At 37.9% G+C, this 25,587-nt stretch overlaps 3 protein-coding genes across 4 annotated transcripts in view; all 3 read left to right on the forward strand.

Annotated features, from left to right (window-relative positions):
• The window catches only part of LOC117494901 (fucolectin-4-like), a 46,177-nt gene that overhangs the window by 7,911 nt on the left and 12,679 nt on the right, over nt 1-25,587 (forward strand). The window contains exons 1-4 of one of the 2 annotated variants that reach the window (XM_034145904.1): nt 9,389-9,484; nt 10,901-10,976; nt 12,004-12,289; nt 13,105-13,253. In XM_034145904.1, the coding sequence (XP_034001795.1) occupies nt 10,913-10,976; nt 12,004-12,289; nt 13,105-13,253 (499 nt within the window). In that variant the 5' untranslated portion in view covers nt 9,389-9,484; nt 10,901-10,912. Of the gene's footprint in view, nt 1-9,388; nt 9,485-10,900; nt 10,977-12,003; nt 12,290-13,104; nt 13,254-25,587 lie in introns of those variants that run through there. The other variant, XM_034145905.1, reaches the window with a different exon arrangement.
• LOC117494903 (fucolectin-4-like) lies at nt 958-5,929 on the forward strand. The gene is made up of 6 exons (XM_034145906.1): nt 958-1,113; nt 1,433-1,497; nt 2,279-2,564; nt 3,076-3,230; nt 4,250-4,529; nt 5,563-5,929. Exons 2-6 carry the CDS (start codon nt 1,437-1,439, stop codon nt 5,711-5,713), a joined length of 933 nt encoding a protein of 310 aa, XP_034001797.1. The 5' UTR covers nt 958-1,113; nt 1,433-1,436; the 3' UTR covers nt 5,714-5,929.
• On the forward strand, nt 19,852-24,808 carry LOC117494904 (fucolectin-4-like). The gene is made up of 6 exons (XM_034145907.1): nt 19,852-20,001; nt 20,326-20,387; nt 21,169-21,454; nt 21,967-22,121; nt 23,131-23,410; nt 24,442-24,808. The coding sequence occupies exons 2-6, from the start codon at nt 20,330-20,332 to the stop codon at nt 24,590-24,592; spliced, it is 930 nt and encodes a 309-aa protein (XP_034001798.1). The 5' UTR covers nt 19,852-20,001; nt 20,326-20,329; the 3' UTR covers nt 24,593-24,808.

Raw genomic sequence — 25,587 nt, forward strand, 5'->3', positions numbered from 1 at the left:
ATTCTTTGAGTTGACCTTTAAAACTATTGAGAGTGGGACAATCCCGTATCTCAGTTGGGAGGCTATTCCAGAACAAGCTGCCTTTAATGGAGAGGACATTTTGTCCAAAAGTGGTCCGTCTGCGGTGGACTTCACAGTCTCCTCTGGTTTCATTTATAGAAACTGTAGCATATCCCTCCGAAAGATGGTCATATATAAAACAGGAAGTTACGTTAAGACATGTATACAATTGCAATGAAAGTGTCAAAAACAATGCCATCTCCTTTTCAGGTTCTAATAACACAAATGTAGTTATTTACATAAACTATTCATATTGAAAATACATTTTTTAACCAGGAAGGGAAGACGGAAATGGATATGAAGCATGCGATTTGCAATATCGCAATATATCGTATCGCAATACTTAGCATATCGTAGAATCGCAATACTATCGCATCGTGGCTTAAGTATCGTGATAGTATCGTATCGTGGGGAGCCTGGTGATTCCCACCCCTAGTTATTACTGATGCATTGATGCTTAAGCAATATTTAAATACTATCTGATGAACAAATAGTTTTGTACACTATATGCTGTTGGATAATATAACAAATAAAATGTTTATAAAATGATCATATTAGTTAGTTAGTTTTAGTTTTAAAGTATTAGGACACTATTTTCCCTTCCTGCCGGTGTAGTGCAGTAGAAGTATAAAGCAGATTATATTGGGAATACTAATAATAGTATCTTTAAATTGTACTTAAATGTAATAACCTACATTCCACCGCTACATGAGTTTTTTTAATTCATCATTATCAAAGTTACTTTACATAATATTAAACCGATATTATTGGTAATACTATTGGTGTGTATTGAGTGATCTTTAGCATACTTCCTGGCATTAACTTGGATGACTCCTATAATCAAATCCACAAGAAAAGGGAACTGAAATACATGTGCATGGGAGTAAACCGAATAAGATTGGTTGGTGTTGAATATGAATATGATCTGATTTCTGATGATTGGTTGGATAAGGTTTGACCAGGTTGCATATAAAGAGTAACATAATCTCTTTGTTTGGGGCTTGGAGACTTTTCTATCTTTTCCATTGAACCAACAGACTGTCGGGGTCTCAGGTAACACTTTTTATTTTGTCTTTGTCCTGTTCTCTTACGTTGCTTCTCACAGCCTGAGAATGGATTATAAAACATGTAACATAGCGTGTAAATAGGAACCCTCTGCAGCATAAGGATCCTCATTTGCAATTGTCCTACTTTGTACTGCAACTGATGCGCAATAAAATCCCTTTGGATAAATAAAGATCTATCTTGTCTTAATGTTGAACTCTAACTCATTGAACTTTACCGTTACAATCACTGATAACAGTAAGAAAAATGTAAAATATGTAAAAAAAAAGTATTATATTCTGTTAATGATATCCTCTTGCTCTACCAGAAAGATGAAAGTCTGTGTTGTCCTTCTGCTGCTGCTGCTGCAGACGTGCTCAGTCTCCACTTATCGTAAGTATGATCCGAGAGGGTCAAGATACAAATTGAATTATCTGGAAGTTTTTGCTCCAAAATCCCTGTAGTTGTTGCAAAAGCTTTTTTTCCTTTAAGATAAAAACACATATTCATTAGCAAGTTAAATATTAACTAAAGCTTTAGGACAATTTGATTATGATGTTTAAAAAGAAATAAACTCAGTTGGATTCTAAATAAGAAGACTGTAATCTGATCACATTAAATATATACACTTTATGTTTTGCAGCCTTAATGACTACTCTGATTTCTCCAAATGTTGTTTTGTACTCGGACTGAATCAGCACACCACTTCCTCTTTTTGCTGACTTCTCTGCAAAAACTTCCTGCAGAATTTTTGTATTGCATAGAAAGTTTTTAGGCCGATTCGTATCGATTATACTGTTGCTCAAGGCATTGCAATGTAAGCAAACACGTGCAAATGACCGAATAGACACTAAACACAGAGAAACTATTTAGCAACACTACTGCAAATGCACACAGTACAACCAAACTCACATTACACAAAGACAAAGACAGAAATGCACTTTATTTGGAAAATAAGCGCCCGCGTCAATAATGTTCAGTATTCAAACACAGGTCATATATCAAGCTAATAAGCAATAATTAGCTCCATGTCCGATTAACTCTCCCAACAACTTACAGCCTTTCTATGACTGTAATGTTTCTGATATGCTGTTTTCTTTGGAGTGTCGTGAGTACTCAGGACCATCTCAAAGTTATCTATTGAAACACTGACACACCTCTGTCTTCTCTCTAGAAAACGTGGCCATGCGTGGAAAAGCGACCCAGTCAGACCGTTATGACCACGCTTTCTCATCTGCCAGCAACGCTATTGATGGAAACCGTTATAATCACTTCCAATCTGGATCGTGCACCCACACTGATGAAGAAAGCAACCCCTGGTGGAGAGTGGACCTGCTGGAGCCCTACGTCGTCACCTCCATCATCATCTCCAACAGAGGAGACTGCTGTCAGCAGAGGCTTAGGGGGGCACAGGTCCACATCGGCAACTCTTTAGACAACAATGGTGCAACAAACCCAGTGTAAGACATCTCCTGCACACATTTCTTTTTGTTTTGCCTTTTATGTTGTGTACATGTCTGAGCATTTTCTCCTCTGTCCTGTTTAATGAGGCAACTACACAAACTAGTCAGATTATAGAGAAAATGACCAATCCTAATTGATTTATTACCTCAGTGAACAGTTTATAGTCTCAATTGCCATTTTCAACAAACTACAGCATGATTTGAATTGAGTAAATGATGGTCCGATACTATGAGGTACTTTATTGATCCCAAATTGGGAAATACTGAGTAAAGAAGAGCTTTAGAGGCGAACTACCTGTGATTGACAGGTCACAACCCATCCATATCATGTTTAACACAAAATTGTCTAAAAATCCTCTTTGAAAAATTGAAAACTACTGGCATATCTTTAAAGTTTAAATGTGAGGAGAAGTACATTTGAGCACCAATATTGAACCCTTAATGACTGCCGGTATAATATGTAAATAATGGGCTTCTTTCTGTCTAATATCTGCTCTCTTTCTGTCAGGGCTGGTACCATTTCTAGAATAGATTCAAACAATTTGGAAACTCTGACTTTCACTGATCGTGTGGAGGGACGCTATGTGACTGTGCGTATACCGGGTGATGGAAGGGTCCTTACCCTCTGTGAGGTGGAAGTCTACGGGTACCATGCCCCAACTGGTGAGGGTTAGGGATCTTACATGAATAAATAATGAAGTAATTTTCATCTTATCAAGAACTGTGGTCTAACCCAAGCGACTGAAAAGTTAACTCAATGCAGAAATCTGAATGTGTAGAAGTCTATAAAAAATGTTCCTGCAACTCACTTGACTTATTACTGCTGGAAACAGTGTAACCATTATTTATGATCTCAATTGCTAGTTTCAAGTCTTCTTTAATCCAGCATGATGTTCAAGTTGTAAAATATGGTCCCATTAATAGGAAAAAGGTAAGGATGTATTTACCTCCACCCTCTCGTGTCACTTATAGTTCCTAAAAAGTAAGATGGCTATAGCCTGAAAAATGGCGGTACCCAATTATTTAAAGTTTAATTTGTCAAAACTGAATCACAAGTGTAGTTCAGCTTAGTTTGTAGTTTGTAGTTATATATAACTTTTACTATATACACTCAATATATTATAGACTATACTTTTACTTTAATTCCTCTTTTCCTCTGCCACTGATCTGGCTGTAAAAAGAAGTCCAATTGTGTAGAAGTCTTTAAGAAAATGACCCTATATACATACTACCCTACATTACTTTTTGTTCCCAATCTCTAGATTCAAGTCACTCTCATGTCACTCATGGTTCCAAAAAAACTAAATGGCGAAGGCCCAAAATCAAGGTTGTTGTATTTTACAAAGAAATGGAGGACGTCACGATGACTTTGCCAACTTCTTAGATACAGTCTATGGTGTAAGCCAACCATTTTTTATAAAGTCAACCTTCTTATTAGCTACATTTGGATTAAAGTGAGAATCATAAATGTTGTGTAATCCTGCCAGGGTCCCACATCCTATTTAATAGCTTCCTTTTTTTCTTTCTTTTGGTTGAATTTTTCCATTTGGTTTTATCATGCATTTAGTATCATTTAGCATCAGAAATCATACATGTTAGTGATAGACCTTCAACTTGTTTATATTTGCTGTCATGAAATCCACAAATTAGTCAGGTCATTTTTGTAAATGTGTTTTTTCTAGGAGAGAACCTGGCACTCCAAGGAAAAGCCTCACAGTCATCCCTGTATATGTTTGGCACTGCATATAATGCCATAGATGGGAATCCTGGCAGCAAGTGGGAGGACGGCTCCTGCACTCACACAAAAAACAACATCAGCCCTTGGTGGCGATTGGATCTGCGCAGAACCCACAAAGTGTTTACTGTCAAGGTGACCAACCGAGAAGAAGACCCAGAACGACTCAATGGAGCTGAGATCCGCATCGGAGACTCTGTTGAAAACTTTGGCAACAACAACTCCAGGTAGCCTTTCAAAGTCCCTGGTTTCTTCATTTACATAGCTTTGTATTTTGGATGTAATTCATATTTTACAGCTGTTCTTAACAATGTTTTTAGTCACTCTAGTGGCCGGTCAGTGCTTTGTTCAGACTGAAATATCTTTACTACTCCCAGATGTATTTTGGTCAAATTCACTCCAGCCCAGTCTCATAAGAGAGCTTCAAATACCAAGGCTTCGTCATGTCCTCCAATGCTCGAGGCACCCTTTAGTTGGGGACACATTGGGTTTTCAAGTAACTGCGCCAATTAGACGCTCAGAGCAAGTGCTGGTGGTGACGTAGAATAAGGGTGGAAAAAACAACACAGGACTTTTACCCAAGAGACTGCGGTTTGGGTCCCATGTGAAACTATAACAACATGTTGTTGTCATGGAATTTTTACTGTTTAATTTTACACACCAGGGTTTAATGCAACTGTAGTGTAGGGTCATAGTTTGATGCGCTGACAACTCACAAATTGTCAAACCCCTCAACACAAAGGCCATTTTCATCAGTCTCAGCTGTATTTGTGTTGAGTGTATATCTACATATACTGTTTCATTCAGCTTTTTACGCTTCTTTTGGTATATTGTTTTTGGTTTACGTGCGACTTCAATTTTTGGTTTAATATTATTGCTATCATAGTGTTGCTTTCGGCTGCTTAACAAAGAAAAACCTCAGATATCCCAGACTGTACGCTAGCTGCTCACCACCAAAGTACAAACACACACACACTTAATAACTAGCCGGTGAGCACAGTGGAGCGTTGAGCAGCTTAGAGCAAGATATTTACATCACACGGAGACCAGTACAGAGTTCATCAGGTGGCCAATAGATGATGAAAACGACAAATGTTTGCTTGCATGTTTGCCACAACAACCTTGTGAGGTGATCATTTCAAAGTCCTGTTTTTGCAATGTTTGTTCTGCTGCCCCAATGTGGCCAACAGTGCAATTTGTTAAAGCAACAAAACCAACCTTAATTGAATTCAACAAAGTAATTTCGGCTTCTTCTGCCAGGTGTGCTGTGATCACAAGTATCCCTGCAGGTGGCGTCGGTGAGTTTGATTGTAAGGGGATGGACGGTCGCTTCGTCAACATAGTCATCCCAGGACGGGATGAGTTCCTGAGTCTGTGTGAGGTGGAGGTGTACGGCTCTCGTCTGGATTAAGTGAAGAACTGGAGAAGTTCACAATGCAAAAGAAAACCAAAAATCACTTCTTTCTAAAATCATCTCCTAGAATGACAGTGATTGCATGTTGAGAATGTTTAGAGCTCTACTTGCTTACATATTATACTGTTTTGGTGCTTTTTTTGGTCACCACCTGGTCCAGGACATAATTCTATGTTATCAATTCTGATATACAATAAAATCATTAGAACATTATATTGGTCTGTCTATCGTTATTGGTCTGGATCCAAATCTTTTTTTACATTTAAAGTTTCTTTGCCCCAACTAAGAGCTTTTTTAGAACTTGAGTTCACCAACGCCCCTTGATCTGATCATCAACGCTCTAGCCCACTTATAGTTGTATTTTTTAATAAAATCCTGCTGCTTCCTCGATGCTCTCAAATGGAATATCTCAAAACATATTCAGAGTCTTCATGAAGCTGGAACCAAAATAAATGACGAACAAGGTCAAGATGCTCTATGACCAACCCTAGAGTCTAGTTCAGGGTTTCCATTCGTATATGTTATTCATGAAGCAGATTCTGTTGAATGTTGTGTTCCATTGATTATCAGTACATTGCTCTCTTAATACATTTATAGAATCATAATAACCACTTTCTTTTAGTTCCTTTTCTAGCCAGTTAAGGCCTTCCACGCCCACAGTATGAATTTACGAAAAGGATTTTAGGTAACTCATCTGTGTAGATGCCCAAGCTGTATCAGTTTCAAAAAACAAATCTCCCCAAATCCATTTCCTTCTATGCGAGAAGGAAGAGTCTGCACACAATTCTTTAGACTTAAACTATTGCAAAGTTATTGTTATCTGAACTGCAAAAGCTGCACCCAAAACCCTTGGCATCATACTTGAGAGGTTATGCACAAGTTTCCATGTGTAGCAAACAATGCTGCTATTCTCCTGGGCTTCCTTCAATGGGTTGTAATATCCCAACACAATGAATTGGACATTTGAATACAGAACGTTTTCATGGAGTTTGACCCGAAAGATCGTAGACATCCTCTTAGTTACTTTAAAGTGACGGAGGATCATCCTCAGTTCAGCTTGAATATTTGTTGTTTTCATTAGATTTCTAGACAGTTTGGCCTAGCCCTATTGTTTGAAGCAGAATTGTATTTACTGTATCAAATCAAATCAAATCAAGTTTTATTTATAAAGCACATTTAAAAGCGATTTTTGGTCGAGCCAAAGTGCTGATGTAATAAAAACACATTACTACAATCACAATAAAAGACAATAAATTACAACAGATATATATTTAAAAAAAACACAGGGAAAAGTCAGGAGTCGTGCTCCGCTCTAACTAGAAGGCCAGAGAGAAGAAGTGTGTTTTTAGTGTAGATTTAAAAACCCCTAGGGTCTGGGCTGACCTCACATGGAGGGGCAGAGTGTTCCAGAGCCTAGGGCCAGCTGCTGCGAAGACTCGGTGCCCTTGGGTTTTAAGCCTGGTCTTGGGCACTACCAGCAGCAGCTGGTCAGCAGACCTTAAAGCTCTGGCTGGGGTGTAGCGCTGGAGGAGTTCAGCTATATAGGCCGGAGCCAGCCCATTTAGTGCTTTAAAAACAAATAAAAGAATTTTAAAATCAATTCTGAACCGAACTGGAGGCCAGAATTGGGGTGATGTGGTCACGCTTTTTGTGGCCAGTCAGCAATTGTGCAGCTGCGTTTTGGACTAGCTGCAGGCGTTTAATTGAGGCCTGGTCCATACCCACATACAGAGCGTTGCAATAGTCCAGTCTCGAGGTAACAAAGGCGTTAATAACCCTTTCTAAGTCATTAAAAGATAAATACGACTTGGTCTTGGCCAATAGTCTTATTTAAAAAAAGCAGGATTTGACTACGGTGCTGACCTGCTTGTCGAATTTAAAAGTGCTAGTGAAGGTCACTCCAAGGTTCATGACAGAGGGGAGGATGTTTTTATTGAGAGAGCCCAGAATATCAACCGGAGAGGCTGGAGGTTGGGGTCCAAAGAAGATGACCTCAGTCTTGCTCTCGTTGAGGTTGAGAAAGTTTTTGCTCAGCCAGGATTTTATCTCTGTTAAAGTCCATCAACTGCTGTAGTGAGTGTTTGACATTTGCTTTGAGAGGCAGATATATCTGTACATCGTCGGCGTAGCAGTGGAAGGGAATATTGTGTTTAGTTAGAATTGAACCTAGGGGAAGTATGTACAGTAGAAAAAGGATGGGGCCCAGAATCGAGCCTTGGGGAACCCCACAGGTAAGAGGGGCTATGGCTGAGGAGAAGGCACCTAGCTGTACTGAGAAGCTACGGTCTGTCAGGTAGGACCTGAACCATGCAAGGGCAGAGCCTGTGATGCCAGCGGACTGTTCAAGCCGTGACAGCAGGATGCTATGGTCCACAGTGTCAAAGGCAGCTGTCAGGTCTAACAGCACTAAGACAGCTGGGCTACCTGAGTCGGCGGCTAGGAGCAGATCATTAAAAACTCTTAAAAGCGCTGTTTCAGTACTGTGCATGGGTTTGAAGCCAGACTGAAACTTTTCATGGATTACATGCATGGTTAAAAAAGACTGCAGCTGGGCGTAGACTACTCGCTCCAGGGCTTTAGATAAAAAACGTAGCTGGGAGATGGGCCTAAAATGTGCGAGAATGGAGGGGTCGAGATTTTTCTTTTTAAGTAGTGGCTTAACCACGGCATGTTTGAAGGCAGCTGGGACACATCCTGAGCTAAGAGAGGTGTTTATAAGTAATAAAATATGTTTCTAAATGGCAGTCTATATATTTTATCGACAATAACGAAGCTAGCACCAGACGAAATAAACATTTTCCAACATCAGTAGAAGTTGCTGATCCCGGATGTTATTGTCACGGTCTGCTTCTCTCCGTGTGGAGAGGCACGGAGAGAAGCAATGTTTCTGGGTGGAAACCCTGGCTGTCTCAATTTCAGATTGTATTTCCTGCACAAATTCCTTTCCGGGTGTCTGACAATTAAGTGAGGCCCAAATACTTCAGACTGACACTATTGCAATCATTGTTTTCAGAGATGCACAAGCTGCACCCAAAACCATTGGCATCATCTCTGAGGGACAATAGGTTAGAAACAAGTTCTTGTCTGTAGCAAATCCTGCTGCTTCCTTGATGCTCATCTGTATAGAGTCTAGTTCAGGGTTTCCATTTGTATATGTTATTCATAAAGCCGATTCTGTTGGATGATGTGTTGCATTGATTATCAGTACATTGCTCTCTTAAAACATTTATAGAATCATAATAACCGCTTTCTTTTAGTTCCTTCTCCAGCCAGTTAAGGCCTTCCACGCCCACAGTATGAGTTTACGAAAAGGATTTTAGGTAACTCATCTGTGTAGATGCCCAAGCTGTGTCAGTTTCAAAAAATGTATCTCCCCAGATTCCTTTCCGTGTATGTGAGAAGGAAGAGTCTGCACACAATTATTTAGACTGAAACTATTGCAAACAATATTGTTATCAACCTGCAGCCAAAAACATTGGCATCATACTTGAGAGGTTATGGACAAGTTTCCGTGTTTAGCAAACAATGCTGCCATTCTCCTGGACTTCCTTCAATGTCTTGTAGCCACACCCACCCCGTCAGCTCACCTGGGGTCCTTGCTGCTTTTCATCTCCAATCAGATAGTATATAAGCCTCTCCTGTGCACTCACTCATTGCCAGATTCTTCTTTGAACTCAGGCAAAACTCGTCTGATTCCCGCGAAACCCGCCAGCCTTCTATCACTCACCTTGAGATCATCTTCCATCTTCCATCCCACAACTATACAGTGTGAGTACATATATACAAACTTCAACAAACTTGCTAGCGCATGGTTTGGCAAAATACATTTACCTTTGTTTTCACCACAACTAAAGTGAACGTGTGCAGTTGCCATTTTTTCTGTGGTTATTGTTGTTTGTTTTTACGTGTTACATTTCACTTGTATTCAAAGCAGCCTCTCAAAACAAGTGGTGGAAGCCGCCGATGCATGCCAGCACTCCCAAGTGCCTTTTTACTCAGCGTGCATCCAGGGCGCCCCGATTTAAACGCTGCTGCGCGCAACGCTTGTCATGTGACGAGGAATAACCAATCACAGCCTAAATATATCTTTACTTCCATAAACACAGGTCTACGGCAAATATGGAGTGGAGTACGATTGACCTGCCAGATGATTGAAATTTTCATTCAATCTGGCAGGTCAATCGCACACCTATTTGTCAAAAGCAGGTACGCAGCTACATAGCTCAACCAAAGTAGGTCTAGCCTTTTGCCCTTTCAGTCAAAAATCACAAGACAAGGATACAATGGATAAGATCTCAAGACAGTGTATGGCTCAAGAAGAAACTAATACCAATCAAAACCTCAAAGCAGCAAATATGACTGGCTGGCTTTACAAGTACACGAGGAGTTCTATTCTACAAACATTGAGAGTTACAAAAGTAAAACATGTAATGAAAGTATGTGGTTGCTCGTGTGTGTGTGTGTGGTGTGTGTGTGTGTGTGTGTGTGTGTGTGTGTGTGTGTGTGTGTGTGTGTGTGTGTGTGTGTGTGTGTGTGTGTGTGTGTGTGTGTGTGTGTGTGTGTGTGTGTGAAAGTGCGTGGTAGAGAGAATGAGAGAGAGAGAGAGAGAGAGAGAGAGAGAGACCAGTTAATCCGGCCTTGGCTGTAACATGAATATAGTGAAGTAAAAAGTACAACATTTCCCTTTGAGTTGTAGTGGAGTAGAAGTATAAAGTGGCACTAAAATACTTTAGTAAAGTTCAAGTACCTCCAATTTGTAAGTACTGTACTTGAGTAAATCTACTTAGTTATTTTCCACCCCTGAAGTTTTTGTATCTTACAGACAGGTTACGAAAAATCATGTATTCTCAGAGAAGGAATATCCAATCAAAGTCAAGGATTTAACCAAGCTCTTCCCCATTGTTAATTCTTTAAAATAATAATATTCGTTCTTCTTCGTGAAAGGTCTTCATCATAAAGTATACATTCAAATTACAGCTTTGATTTTATTAACAGTTGTATTAAATACGTTCAACTTTTACTTCCCATTTGTCAAAGACATAAGGGGCGGGATCATGGTCTTAATGTTGAAATCGAACTATTTCAATACACTTAGATCTGATTTTCATTTCTTAAATGATGCCTTTCAGAAATAACAAAGAAATGTGTTTTATGTTAAATATATTCTATTAATGACTATCCTAGGTCTCATCCAGAATGATGAAACTCAGTGTTTTCCTTCTCATGCTCCTCATGGAGACGTGCTCTGCCTCCACTTATCGTGAGTATGAATTGTTTATATAAGACGTTTTCACTATAAAACATAACAGGGAAGTGAACGTAAGGCTGTCCATTAGCAAGAAAAGCAGGTTTATACAAATTAAGTTTCATTGTCTAGATCAGAGGTTCCCAACCTTTTTTGTCTCGTTTACCCCTTGAGCTGGTCTCCATTCTAGAAGAGCCCCCTCACTCATCTGTGATGATGCGCCTACATTGTTTCTTGTTAAATCATTTTCTAATCGTATTTAACAGTTTCAACATCTTTTGTTAAGACTAGAGCTTTTATTGAGACACTCGACCTTGCTTATCTTTCGTAAACTTTGATAGTTGTGGGGGCAGGACACCAAGCTTAATTAAATTGATTTAAAATTGTTTATTTTGTCCCCGTACCCCTGGTTGGGAACCACTGGTCTAGTTTATAGCTTTAGCTCCAAAATCCTTTGGATTGCGGTGGAAATATTAGTTTTTCAGCAGTTATTTAATGCATGAAATATTGTAATCTCACTGCTCACATTAGATACTGTATGTTTTGCTGCTCCAATAACTAGTTATTGTTATTGTAGTAATACTGTTTGAATGTAACTGTGAACACATCGCCATGTAAGAAATCCCAGCAAAGCGACACAAACAAATACAGAAAACACATTCAATCTCCAATTCATCAGCACGTGTTCAGCGTTTGGAAATAAAACACTGCATAAACATTAAAACACTTATAAACATCTTTATCAAGTTGGCAACACGTGCATGCTGAAGCAACATGCAGCAAATTCAGAAAGCGTAACCCAACTCACAATGGAATAGTTTTTAATGATCACTGTTCACAGATCTAATATCAAGTCATCATTTACTTTCTGAGAAATGTGCAGCATTTCTCTGTTTGTAATTTGTGTTTTTTCTATTTTCTGTTTTCTTTAGTTGTTGTGCGTTGAATATTCAGGACCAGTTATCTGTTGGAATACTAATGTAGCCTAAACCATTTTCCAATGTGTGTATTATAATTATATATTCAACTGTCTCTTTACTAGAAAACGTGGCGTTGCGTGGAAAAGCGACCCAATCAAACCGTTATGAGCACGAATTTGGAGCTGCCAGCAGCGCTATTGATGGAAACCGTGACAATCACTTCAATTCTGGATCGTGCAGCCACACTGATGCAGAAAGCAACCCCTGGTGGAGAGTGGACCTGCTGGAGCCCTACATCATCACCTCCGTCACCATCTCCAACAGAGGAGACTGCTGTTCAGACAGGCTTCAGGGGGCACAGGTCCACATCGGCAACTCTTTAGTCAACAATGGTGCAGCAAACCCAGTGTAAGACATTTCCTGCACACATTTTATTCATTTGTTTTGTGTAACTGTCTGAGCATTTTGTTTATCTTCTCCTCTCCCCTGTTATTTGCGCACCACCAGTAGACAGAGGTGTAATAAGATGCTTTACTTGAGTAAAAGTACAGATACCCTACTTTCAAAATATTTCAAAGAAAAGTCCTGCATTCAAAATGTTTCTTAAGTAAAAGTACAAAAGTATTATCAGCAAAATGTACTTAATGATTAAATGTACATATGTATGTGACATTTCTAGATATATTCATGCATTAAGAGGCATTTTACAAGTTTAATTGTATTTATATGATTTGACTGTTTTGTGACTTAAAGAGTTAGTCCCCTAGTTTAATTGTTAGAGATACATTTTGTTAAAAGTAGCTAAAGCTGTTTAATGAATGTACTGGAATAACATTACATTGTTTCCGTATTGAAATGTAGAGGAATAGGAGTAGAAAGTTGAATTAAATGGAAATACTCAAGTTAAGTACAAGTACCTCAAAATTGTAAATGTACTACCCACCTCTGCCAGTAGATTCTCATAGAAACTGTTCCTAAATGTTTCAACCATGTCATTTTACTTATTTGCTTATCAAAAATAGAGGCAATGCTGAAGTGCGTTAAACTTGCATCGTCTTTCATATCTCGCAGTGGGTGCCCCCCTGATTGCAAAAAGGAGTCAGATTGTATAGAAGTCTATGATGAAATTACCAGTTACCTTTTATCTAACTGTTGAAGCCTTAGGGGTATAACATGTCATTCATGTTCTTCTTTCTTTCTCACTTTTGTTCTCTTTCTTTTAGGGTTGGTACAATTTCTAGAGTAGAGGCATTGACCACTATGACTTTCACTCATCGTGTGGAGGGACGCTATGTGACTGTGCGTATACCGGGTAATGGAAAGATCCTTACCCTCTGTGAGGTGGAAGTCTACGGGTACCATGCCCCAACTGGTGAGGGTTTGGGATCTTACATAAATAATGTGTGATTTCCATCTAAACAAGGAACTGTCATATAAGCCAAGCGGCTGAAAAGTTAACTCAATGCAGAAGTGCCTTAAACCTGCATTCTTTCTAAAAGTCTGATTGTGTAGAAGTCTATGAAAAATGTTCCTGCAACTCACTTGATGTATTACCGCTGGAAAGAGTGTACCCATTAGTTTATGATCTCAATTGTTTGTTTCAAGTCTTCTTCAATCCGGCATGATGTTCAAGTTGTAAAATATGGTCCCATTAATAGGAAAAAGAGAAAGGATGTACCAGCCTTTCATGTCACTTATGATTACTAAAACAGGTCTTATTTTATTTAAAGTTTAATTTGCCAAAACTGAATGACACATTTAGTTAGTTAGTTAGTTACTTAGTGCAGTTGTAGTTATATATAACTATAGACACAATATATTATAGACTACAGCACAATATGACTTTAATTTATCTTTTCCAATAACAATTAACAATATGGTAGTTATTTGTTTATATATGGTGGGGTTATCCCTTTTATGTCCTTCATCCTGATGGCAAATTAAATCAAATCTTTTGAGAGTCATGGTGAAACAGTATAATAAAAAACAATCTTCAATGTTATTGATTTAACCTAAATCTTTGTTTTGTTTTTTTGTTGCAGAAGAGAACCTGGAAAAGCCACACAGTCATCACTGTATAAGACTAGCGATGCATATAGAGCCATTGATGGGAATCGGTCCCCCAAGTTCAATGACGGTTTCTGCAGTCACACACTCCATGAATTGAACCCCTGGTGGAGGCTGGCTCTGCCCAAAACACACAAAGTGTTTTCTGTTAAGATAACCAACCTATATGAAGTCCCCCAACGACTCAATGGAGCCGAGATCCGCATTGGAGATTCTCTTGTAAACAATGGTGCTGACAATCCCAGGTAACTTAGAGCCTGTCCTATAACAATACTAATATTAAAAAGTCACTAAATTGGTATTTTGTTGGAACACGTTTGAGGAACAATTATTCAGTTTTTCTCTCTCAAGTTTACCTGGTGCTACATTTTGGATAAACAATCCTTACATTGCCAAGAAATAGGATTGGAGCGGGAATACCCTTCATTTATGAATGATTCCTGCAATGTGTTCTGATCTGAACACAGAAATGGACAAATACCAGGGTCGCCAAATGAAAGGCCTGATCGAGGGTCGTCAATTGTGATTCCGTGACATGATTTATTTAAACATTACTGAAATATAAATATTGTTCATTATCAAGCCCTAATTAAAAGATCTGGAACCAACATTCTAACCAAGTAAAGCGTAGAAACCTAATGACGCTTTGAGTGCATGTTGAACTTAAGATGAAAAGCCTATTACTTCAATAAACCCTTCCTGAGGTTAATGTAGTGATTTCTGCTTCTTCTACAGGTTTGCTGTAATCACCAGCATCCCGGCAGGTCATACTGTTGAGTTCAAGGTTCCCAACGGGATGGACGGCCGCTATGTTTACATAGGTATCCCTGGAAGAAAGGAGTTCCTGACCCTCTGTGAGGTGGAGGTGTTTGGCTCTGCACTGGATTAGCATTCAATGTAATGGATTTGCAAAGATGCTGTAATGTGTACACAAAGCATCCAAAATAAAATGTGCATCTTAAATGATATTGTTTGCATGACGTCAAGATTTACTGGTGGAGATTGCAACAAAAGTCTGCCTTGACTTTTGCTTTCACACGGGACTTGTACACCTTTTGGGAATGTGCTTGTTTTATGTCATAAGAAAATAACAGATTTTATTTTTCTATCAATCATTTAAGACCAGTGAAAGCAATGGTTCTGAAGGCAAGTTTTTTATTTATTTAAATACAGATAAAATAGAAAAATATTATAAAAGACATCTGAAAGCTTTCTTACCCAAAGTTAGATCAGAAGATCAATCCCCATCATGTCTGTAAGAGTGGTATCTTGATAACTGAAGGGCCACAGACAATATTAAAGTTCAAAGAACTAATGTATGTCTGGAGGCCCAAACAAAGACCAGTTTCCTCTGTATGCCTGAGCCGTTTATGTGTTTTTTTGTAGAAAGCATTAATAACAAGACTTCCTTTGGCAAAAAATACAATAAGAAAGAAAGAGAACCTTTTTAAGGCCGTACAGTTGTATTTAAAAAAGAAATCGGATATTTACAAAAAGGTTCTGACAGGGCACAGTTAGAGGCAGTCTACTTGTTTTGCCGTAAAAAACACAACTCTTTCTGTCATTTTATAACTGAATTCAGAATTAAAGTTTGCCTGCTGAAAGTTGAATGATATGGAGTAAACATTGCATTTCAAAGCTTCCAAACTTAGGAAGAGAATTGTCCAAAGACTCTTAAAACACTGCTGGCCTCTAAAGAAACATTTCAACAACTTTTTAAAACTACAGCAACATGTGGATTAATGAAGTTTAATATAATCAACACTTAAATAAGACTTGAGTTACACCTGGAGTAAATTCACAAGCTACCCTGCAGTATACAAAGTCATTCAAACTAGTTGCACCTTTACCAGCTTTGAGAACACTTAAATGATCAATCATTATAAAATATATCATATATATTATTCTGAAATGGACCATTCTGCACAATGACTACTTTTACTTTTGGTGCTTTAATTATATTTTGAAGCTAATACTTTTTCATATTTTACTTGATAAATATTTTGCATGCAGGACTTTAACTGTAACAGAGTTTTCTTACACTCTGGTACTTCAACTTTTACTTAAGTAGAAGATCCGAGTACTTTTCCCACCTCTGCACACGGCATCATATAAACAATAAACATATATTTCTCTTACATTTGTAGCTATGAGACAATATATATATAATATATAATATATATATGTCAATGTGATAAACTAAATCCTAGTTAAATGAAACTGTTGGATCAGTGCAGTTATCGCTCTGTGATTAAAGCAATGGTTGAGCAAACATGAATTCATATGAATGTTTCATCAGTGTGTCCTTAGATAACTACTGGAACCTTGATCTGCTGGCTAGAACTGGGTTCATGTGCCTGGGAGTATACTACATGGTATTGAGTGATTGGATGCTGATCATGATTATTGATTGACTTTGGGGGAAGATATCATACAAATAGCTCAGCTTTAAGGATTTTTATCTACAGACACTTAAGTAACTTCGACCCAGAGTTATTTTGTTGGGACAAAACCTCTATTCTCACCGGGGTAAGCATTTCAATTCTCATTCCTACTATTTTATTTAAAAATCTTGTAGGTTTCAAACATTTTGTATTAATATTAATGTTTTGCAGCAGTGGAAGAAATATTCGGCTCCTTTACTTAGGTAAAACTACTAATACTGCAATGTACTAATACTGCAATGCACGTAAAGGCCTCAGTGAGCATGTCGTAAAAGGGAATGTGTTGCCGAGCGAATGCCGTAAAGTAAGTGTTGTTATTATGTGTCTGCCGCAGACTTGGCATTCTGGCTAGAACGGCAGCAACTTTCCCTCTGCTTCATTCATTTCTCCTGTTCAACAGGTTAGTAGTGTGTACAAAGATTATGTCATATTTCGATCTAAGAAGTGTGTTTGAACACTTTACCTAGTGTTTGTTAACTGGGTTTTTAATGCAGTTGGCTTTTCTTAATGGTTACAATATTACTATGAGTTATATCTGAAGCAAATTATGTTTCTGAAGATGTGTAGTGAATTCCACCCTTCAATGTAGCATAAATGTGAACTCTCATTACAGGAACAATACCGGAAACAGACGTAGGAAAGATCCTCAGCTCGCTGATTGGATGTTTTAGCCGCAATGCACGTTGGGAAATGGTGTTTATGCGATGTGAAATCCGAAAACATAAAAAAAAAAAAAAATAATACTTTATTCCGAGTGTTCTTGCTTTTCTCTTTGGAAGTCATCACATAACGGCATTGTAATACACGGTTCGGCTGCATTCAATATTACACATCTGCCGTAGTTCTGTATTTATAGAGCCCTGATGAGAAGACTTCTGGACAAACAGGACGAAGTGCCGCCGAAACTGAATACGTGACGTGGATCATAAATATATCAACAATTACACAACATCTTACATTTATTTTCACAAAATACGTCTCCTTGCAGTATCAACATTAATTTGGCTGACTTTTATATTTGATCCAATTGGTATATAGGTTATATTTACACCATAACGGTGAAGACTCTGGATATGTTTTGAGATATTCCATTATTGAGCATCGAGAAAGCCAAGAAGAAGCAGCAGAATTTGATTCACACGGCAACTTGTTCCTAACCTCTTTGGTCTGATGCCAATGATTTTGGAGCATCAAGGAAGCAGCATATGCTACATACAATAAATTGTTTCTGTTTTTGGGTGCAACTTGTACAGCTAAGAAAACAATAACATTGCAATAGTGTCAGTCTGAAGAATTTGTGCAGCGTCTTTATTGTCAGTCACACACCCGAAAAGGAATTTGAGAAGGAAATAAAATCTGAGTTGTTGAAACCAGTAAACTGCAGGGTTGGATTGTGTTTCTTCAGAGAGAAAAACAGAGAAGTAGAGTTTTCAAAATGTTGAAACACACTAGAACAGAGAAGTTGATTGTGCACATTAAGCAAAAATAAATTGCAACTAAGCCTTTTTGTTATTAACAAATTCTGTTGTTTTTTTGTAGAATATTTGGTATGTTTTCAACTTTCCATGTGCAGAGATATAATCAGGGGTCATTCACTGCAATGTTTTTTTACCAGAGTTATGCTGATGCTGTTTTATGCTTTTGTTCACACATTTTGGTCAAACACATTTAATGGTTGATGCATTTAGTTGGCGATAACTCTTTATTATACACAGTTTACAAGTTTGTGCACATTAGTGTTGCAATGGTCCAATTTAATCAGAGGTCGTCCAGTAACACCATTAATTAAGCAGTGATGAAAGAAGTACTGGTATGTTTTACTTATGTAAACATTTAAAATGCTCTATAATAAATTAAAGCCTTGCATTTTAAAACATTACCCAAGTGTATTTACAAAAGCATTATCAGTAAAATGCACATCAAGTAAGTTTATGTTTGAGTAGCACCTTTGAGAGTATGGTTTATAAATGATTGTTTGAGCAATACAGTTCAGTTAATTTATTTCATAGTTTAACATTTATTTTCTTACAGTTTTTGCTAAATGTAAATGTCCCTTAAAAAGCAAAAGGGGCAAGATTGGAAAACCCAATTTTGTACTGCATGATATTGGATTCTTGGCATAAACTTCCGAAAACGACATTCTCGCTTGAACTTTGGATATTTTTCCCTGCGTAAGATTTGCTAGCCGGTTCTTCAGTGGCAGTTTTAGTTTGGAGTTCATTTTCTGTTTTATTTCTTTATAATTTAGCTGCTACAATTAGTATGTATTACTTTCTGGAATATTATTGCTAGGGGTGGGGGAAATAATCGATACAGCATAGTATCGCGATACTTTGCGTGGCGATATTGTATCGATACACGGATGGCAAGTATCGATATTTTATTATATAAACCTTTTTTGCAAGAGAAGATAAAAGTGCTACATAAAGTGCAAGAGGAGATACCCTTGTGTTAAAGTGCATTTAGCGGTGATTGCACGTCTGTTTGTTTCTCAACCATTCTTTGAGTTGACCTTTAAAACTATTGAGAGTGGGACAATCCCGTATCTCAGTTGGGAGGCTATTCCAGAACAAGCTGCCTTTAATGGAGAGGACATTTTGTCCAAAAGTGGTCCGTCTACGGTGGACCTCACAGTCTCCTCTGGTTTCATTTATAGAAACTGTAGCATATCCCTCCGAAAGATGGTCGTATATAAAACAGGAAGTTACGTTAAGACATGTATACAATTGCAATGAAAGTGTCAAAAACAATGCCATCTCCTTTTCAGGTTCTAATAACACAAATGTAGTTATTTATATAAACTATTCATATTGAAAATACATTTTTTAACCAGGAAGGGAAGACGGACATGGATATGAGATATGCGATTTGCAATATCGCAATATATCATATCGCAATACTTAGCATATCGTAGAATCGCAATACTATCGCATCGTGGCTTAAGTATCGTGATAGTATCGTATCGTGGGGAGCCTGGTGATTCCCACCCCTAATTATTACTGATGCATTGATGCTTAAGCAATATTTAAATACTATATGATGAACAAATAGTTTCGTACACTATATGCTGTTGGATAATATAACAAATAAAATGTTTATAAAATGATCATATTAGTTAGTTAGTTTTAGTTTTAAAGTATTAGGACACTATTTTCCCTTCCTTCCGGTGTAGTGCAGTAGAAGTATAAAGGGGATTATAATGGGAATACTAATAATAGTATCTTTAAATTGTACTTAAATGTAATAACCTACATTCCACCGCTACATGAGTTTTTTAAATTCATCATTATCAAAGTTACTTTACATAATATTAAACCGATATTATTGGTAATACATTGGTGTGTATTGAGTGATCTTTAGCATACTTCCTGGCATTAACTTGGATGACTCCTATAATCAAATCCACAAGAAAAGGGAACTGAAATACATGTGCATGGGAGTAAATCGAATAAGATTGGTTGGTGTTGAATATGAATATGATCTGATTTCTGATGATTGGTTGGATAAGGTTTGACCAGGTTGCATATAAAGAGTAACATAATCTCTTTGTTTGGGGCTTGGAGACTTTTCTTTCTTTTCCATTGAACCAACAGACTGTCGGGGTCTCAGGTAACACTTTTTATTTTGTCTTTGTCCTGTTCTCTTACGTTGCTTCTCACAGCCTGAGAATGGATTATAAAACATGTAACATAGCGTGTAAATAGGTACCCTCTGCAGCATAAGGATCCTCATTTGCATTTGTCCTACTTTGTACTGCAACTGATGCGCAACAAAATCCCTTTGGATAAATAAAGATCTATCTTGTCTTAATGTTGAACTCTAACTCATTGAACTTTACCGTTACAATCACTGATAACAGTAAGAAAAATGTAAAATATGTAAAAAAATGTTATTAATATATATTCTGTTAACGATATCCTCTTGCTCTACCAGAAAGATGAAAGTCTGTGTTGTCCTGCTGCTGCTCCTGCAGACGTGCTCAGTCTCCACTTATCGTAAGTATGATCCGAGAGGGTCAAGATACAAATTGAATTATCTGGACATTTTTGCTCCAAAATCCCTGTAGTTGTTGCAAAAGCTTTTTTTCCTTTAAGATAAAAACACATATTCATTAGCAAGTTAAATATTAACTAAAGCTTTAGGACAATTTTATTATGATGTTTAAAAAGAAATAAACTCAGTTGGATTCTAAATAAGAAGACTGTAATCTGATCACATTAAATATATACACTTTATGTTTTGCAGCCTTAATGACTACTCTGATTTCTCCAAATGTTGTTTTGTACTCGGACTGAATCAGCACACCACTTCCTCTTTTTGCTGACTTCTCTGCAAAAACTTCCTGCAGAATTTTTGTATTGCGTAGAAAGTTTTTAGGCCGATTCGTATCGATTATACTGTTGCTCAAGGCATTGCAATGTAAGCAAACACGTGCAAATGACCGAATAGACACTAAACACAGAGAAACTATTTAGCAACACTACTGCAAATGCACATAGTACAACCAAACTCACATTATACAAAGACAAAGACAGAAATGCACTTTATTTGGAAAATAAGCGCCCGCGTCAATAATGTTCAGTATTCAAACACAGGTCATATATTAAGCTAATAAGCAATAATTAACTCCATGTCCGATTAACTCTCCCAACAACTTGCAGCCTTTCTATGACTGTAATGTTTCTGATATGCTGTTTTCTTTGGAGTGTCGTGAGTACTCAGGACCATCTCAAAGTTATCTATTGAAACACTGACACACCTCTGTCTTCTCTCTAGAAAACGTGGCCATGCGTGGAAAAGCGACCCAGTCAGACCGTTATGACCACGCTTTCTCATCTGCCAGCAACGCTATTGATGGAAACCGTTATAATCACTTCCAATCTGGATCGTGCACCCACACTGATGAAGAAAGCAACCCCTGGTGGAGAGTGGACCTGCTGGAGCCCTACGTCGTCACCTCCATCATCATCTCCAACAGAGGAGACTGCTGTCAGCAGAGGCTTAGGGGGGCACAGGTCCACATCGGCAACTCTTTAGACAACAATGGTGCAACAAACCCAGTGTAAGACATCTCCTGCACACATTTCTTTTTGTTTTGCCTTTTATGTTGTGTACATGTCTGAGCATTTTCTCCTCTGTCCTGTTTAATGAGGCAACTACACAAACTAGTCAGATTATAGAGAAAATGACCAATCCTAATTGATTTATTACCTCAGTGAACAGTTTATAGTCTCAATTGCCATTTTCAACAAACTACAGCATGATTTGAATTGAGTAAATGATGGTCCGATACTAAGAGGTACTTTATTGATCCCAAATTGGGAAATACTGAGTAAAGAAGAGCTTTAGAGGCGAACTACCATGTGATTGACAGGTCACAACCCATCCATATCATGTTTAACACAAAATTGTCTAAAAATCCTCTTTGAAAAATTGAAATCTACTGGCATATCTTTAAAGTTTAAATGTGAGGAGAAGTACATTTGAGCACCAATATTGAACCCTTAATGACTGCCGGTATAATATGTAAATAATGGGCTTCTTTCTGTCTAATATCTGCTCTCTTTCTGTCAGGGCTGGTACCATTTCTAGAATAGATTCAAACAATTTGGAAACTCTGACTTTCACTGATCGTGTGGAGGGACGCTATGTGACTGTGCGTATACCGGGTGATGGAAGGGTCCTTACCCTCTGTGAGGTGGAAGTCTACGGGTACCATGCCCCAACTGGTGAGGGTTAGGGATCTTACATGAATAAATAATGAAGTAATTTTCATCTTATCAAGAACTGTGGTCTAACCCAAGCGACTGAAAAGTTAACTCAATGCAGAAATCTGAATGTGTAGAAGTCTATAAAAAATGTTCCTGCAACTCACTTGACTTATTACTGCTGGAAACAGTGTAACCATTATTTATGATCTCAATTGCTAGTTTCAAGTCTTCTTTAATCCAGCATGATGTTCAAGTTGTAAAATATGGTCCCATTAATAGGAAAAAGGTAAGGATGTAGTTAGCTCCACCCTCTCGTGTCACTTATAGTTCCTAAAAAGTAAGATGGCTATAGCCTGAAAAATGGCGGTACCCAATTATTTAAAGTTTAATTTGTCAAAACTGAATCACAAGTGTAGTTCAGCTTAGTTTGTAGTTTGTAGTTATATATAACTTTTACTATATACACTCAATATATTATAGACTATAATTTTACTTTAATTCCTCTTTTCCTCTGCCACTGATCTGGTTGTAAAAAGAAGTCCAATTGTGTAGAAGTCTTTAAGAAAATGACCCTACTTACATACTACCCTACATTACTTTTTGTTCCCAATCTCTAGATTCAAGTCACTCATGGTTCCAAAAAAACTAAATGGCGAAGGCCCAAAATCAAGGTTGTTGTATTTTACAAAGAAATGGAGGACGTCACGATGACTTTGCCAACTTCTTAGATACAGTCTATGGTGTAAGCCAACCATTTTTTATAAAGTCAACCTTCTTATTAGCTACATTTGGATTAAAGTGAGAATCATAAATGTTGTGTAATCCTGCCAGGGTCTCACATCCTATTTAATAGCTTCCTTTTTTTCTTTCTTTTGGTTGAAGTTTTCCATTTGGTTTTATCATGCATTTAGTATTATTTAGCATCAGAAATCATACATGTTAGTGATAGACCTTCAACTTGTTGATATTTGCTGTCATGAAATCCACAAATTAGTCAGGTCATTTTTTGTAAATGTGTTTTTTCTAGGAGAGAACCTGGCACTCCAAGGAAAAGCCTCACAGTCATCCCTGTATATGTTTGGCACTGCATATAATGCCATAGATGGGAATCCTGCCAGCAAGTGGGAGGACGGCTCCTGCACTCACACAAAAAACAGCATCAGCCCTTGGTGGCGATTGGATCTGCGCAGAACTCACAAAGTGTTTACTGTCAAGGTGACCAACCGAGAAGAAGACCCAGAACGACTCAATGGAGCTGAGATCCGCATCGGAGACTCTGTTGAAAACTTTGGCAACAACAACTCCAGGTAGCCTTTCAAAGTCCCTGGTTTCTTCATTTACATAGCTTTGTATTTTGGATGTAATTCATATTTTACAGCTGTTCTTAACAATGTTTTTAGTCACTCTAGTGGCCGGTCAGTGCTTTGTTCAGACTGAAATATCTTAACTACTCCCAGATATTTTGGTAAAATTTGCTCCAGCCCAGTCTCATAAGAGAGCTTCAAATACCAAGGCTTCGTCATGTCCTCTACCAATGCTCGAGGCACCCTTTAGTAGGGGACACATTGGGTTTTCAAGTAACTGCGCCAATTAGACGCTCAGAGCAAGTGCTGGTGGTGATGTAGAATAAGGATTGGAAAAAACAACACAGGACTTTTACCCAAGAGACTGCGGTTTGGGTCCCATGTGAAACTATAACAACATGTTGTTGTCATGGAATTTTTACTGTTTAATCTTACACACCAGGGTTTAATGCAACTGTAGTGTAGGGTCATAGTTTAATGCGCTGAGTCCTCACAAATTGTCAAACCCCTCAGTACAAAGGCCATTTTCATCAGTCTCAGCTGTATTTGTGTTGAGTGTATATCTACATATACTGTTTCATTCAGCTTTTTACGCTTCTTTTAGTATATTGTTTTTGGTTTATGTGCAACTTCAATTGTTGCTTTAATATTATTGCTATCATAGCGTTGCTTTCGGCTGCTTAACAAAGAAAAACCTCAGATATCCCCAACTTTACTCTAGCTGCTCACCACCAAAGTACAGACACACACACTTAATAACTAGCCGGGGAACACAGTGGAGCGTTGAGCAGCTGAGAGCAAGATATTTCCATCACGCGGAGACCAGTACAGAGTTCATCAGGTGGCCAATAGATGATGAAAAAGACAAATGTTTCTGCATGTTTGCCACAATAACCTTGTGAGGTGATCATTTCAAAGTCCTGTTTTTGCAATGTTTGTTCTGCTGCCCCAATGTGGCCAACAGTGCACTTTGTTAAAGCAACAAAACCAACCTTAATTGAATTCAACAAAGTAATTTCTGCTTCTTCTGCCAGGTGTGCTGTGATCACAAGTATCCCTGCAGGTGGTGTCGGTGAGTTTGATTGTAAGGGGATGGACGGTCGCTTCGTCAACATAGTCATCCCAGGACGGGATGAGTTCCTGAGTCTGTGCGAGGTGGAGGTGTACGGCTCTCGTCTGGATTAAGTGAAGAACTGGAGAAGTTCACAATGTAAAAGAAAACCAAAAATCACTTCTTTCTAAAATCATCTCCTAGAATGACAGTGATTGCATTTTGTGAATGTTTAGAGCTCTACTTGCTTACATATTATAGTGTTTTGGTGCTTTCTTTGGTCACCACCTGGTCCAGGACATAATTCTATGTTATCAATACTGATATACAATAAAATCATTGGAACATTATTTTGGTCTGTCTATCGTTATTGGTCTGGATCAAAATCTTTTTTTACATTTAAAGTTTCTTTGCCCCAACTAAGAGCTTTTTTAGAACTTGAGTCCACCAACGCCCCTTGATCTGATCATCAACACTCAAGCCCACTTATAGTTGTATTTTTTTCAAAGTTTTTTAATGTTTTATTGTATTTATTCTTTACATTTTTTTTGTTTTTATTTTTTTTATTTTTTATCTAATCTGTGTAGATTCCCAAGCTGTATCAGTTTAAAAATGTTTATCTCCACAGATTTCTTTCCGTCTATGCGAGAAGGAAGAGTCTGCACAAAATGAAGAGATCTATGGATACATCACTCAACACCCATATGAAACAGAACTATAAACAGATTTACTTTTTCTTTATGGATATTTTACAAATCACTCCCCTTTTAAACTTTATTCTTTTTTTACTGTCATATAGTATTTCATACCTGTTTTTCATTTATTCTCTTATTTTTTTTATAACTATAATGATCATATAAACGTGTGCCTCGGAAATAATTGTTTACATTAATCGTGACCAAAACGTTTGAGACCCGGCCACTAGCTCGCTAGCACCAGAAGCTAACAACAACAATCTCTGGGACCGGTGCGCTCTCTCTCTCTCGCTCGCGCACGCACACAAAATGGCTCGTTCCACACACACACAGAGCCGAGCTTGAATGAAACACAGAGACCCAGACGTACTTGTAGTGTACTGTATCATATTATTTTCGAATCAATCATTTTCAAAACCATTTTTCCTCCTGGT

The sequence above is a fragment of the Trematomus bernacchii genome, unplaced genomic scaffold (genome assembly GCF_902827165.1).
Source record: "Trematomus bernacchii unplaced genomic scaffold, fTreBer1.1, whole genome shotgun sequence".
NCBI lineage: Eukaryota > Metazoa > Chordata > Actinopteri > Perciformes > Nototheniidae > Trematomus > Trematomus bernacchii.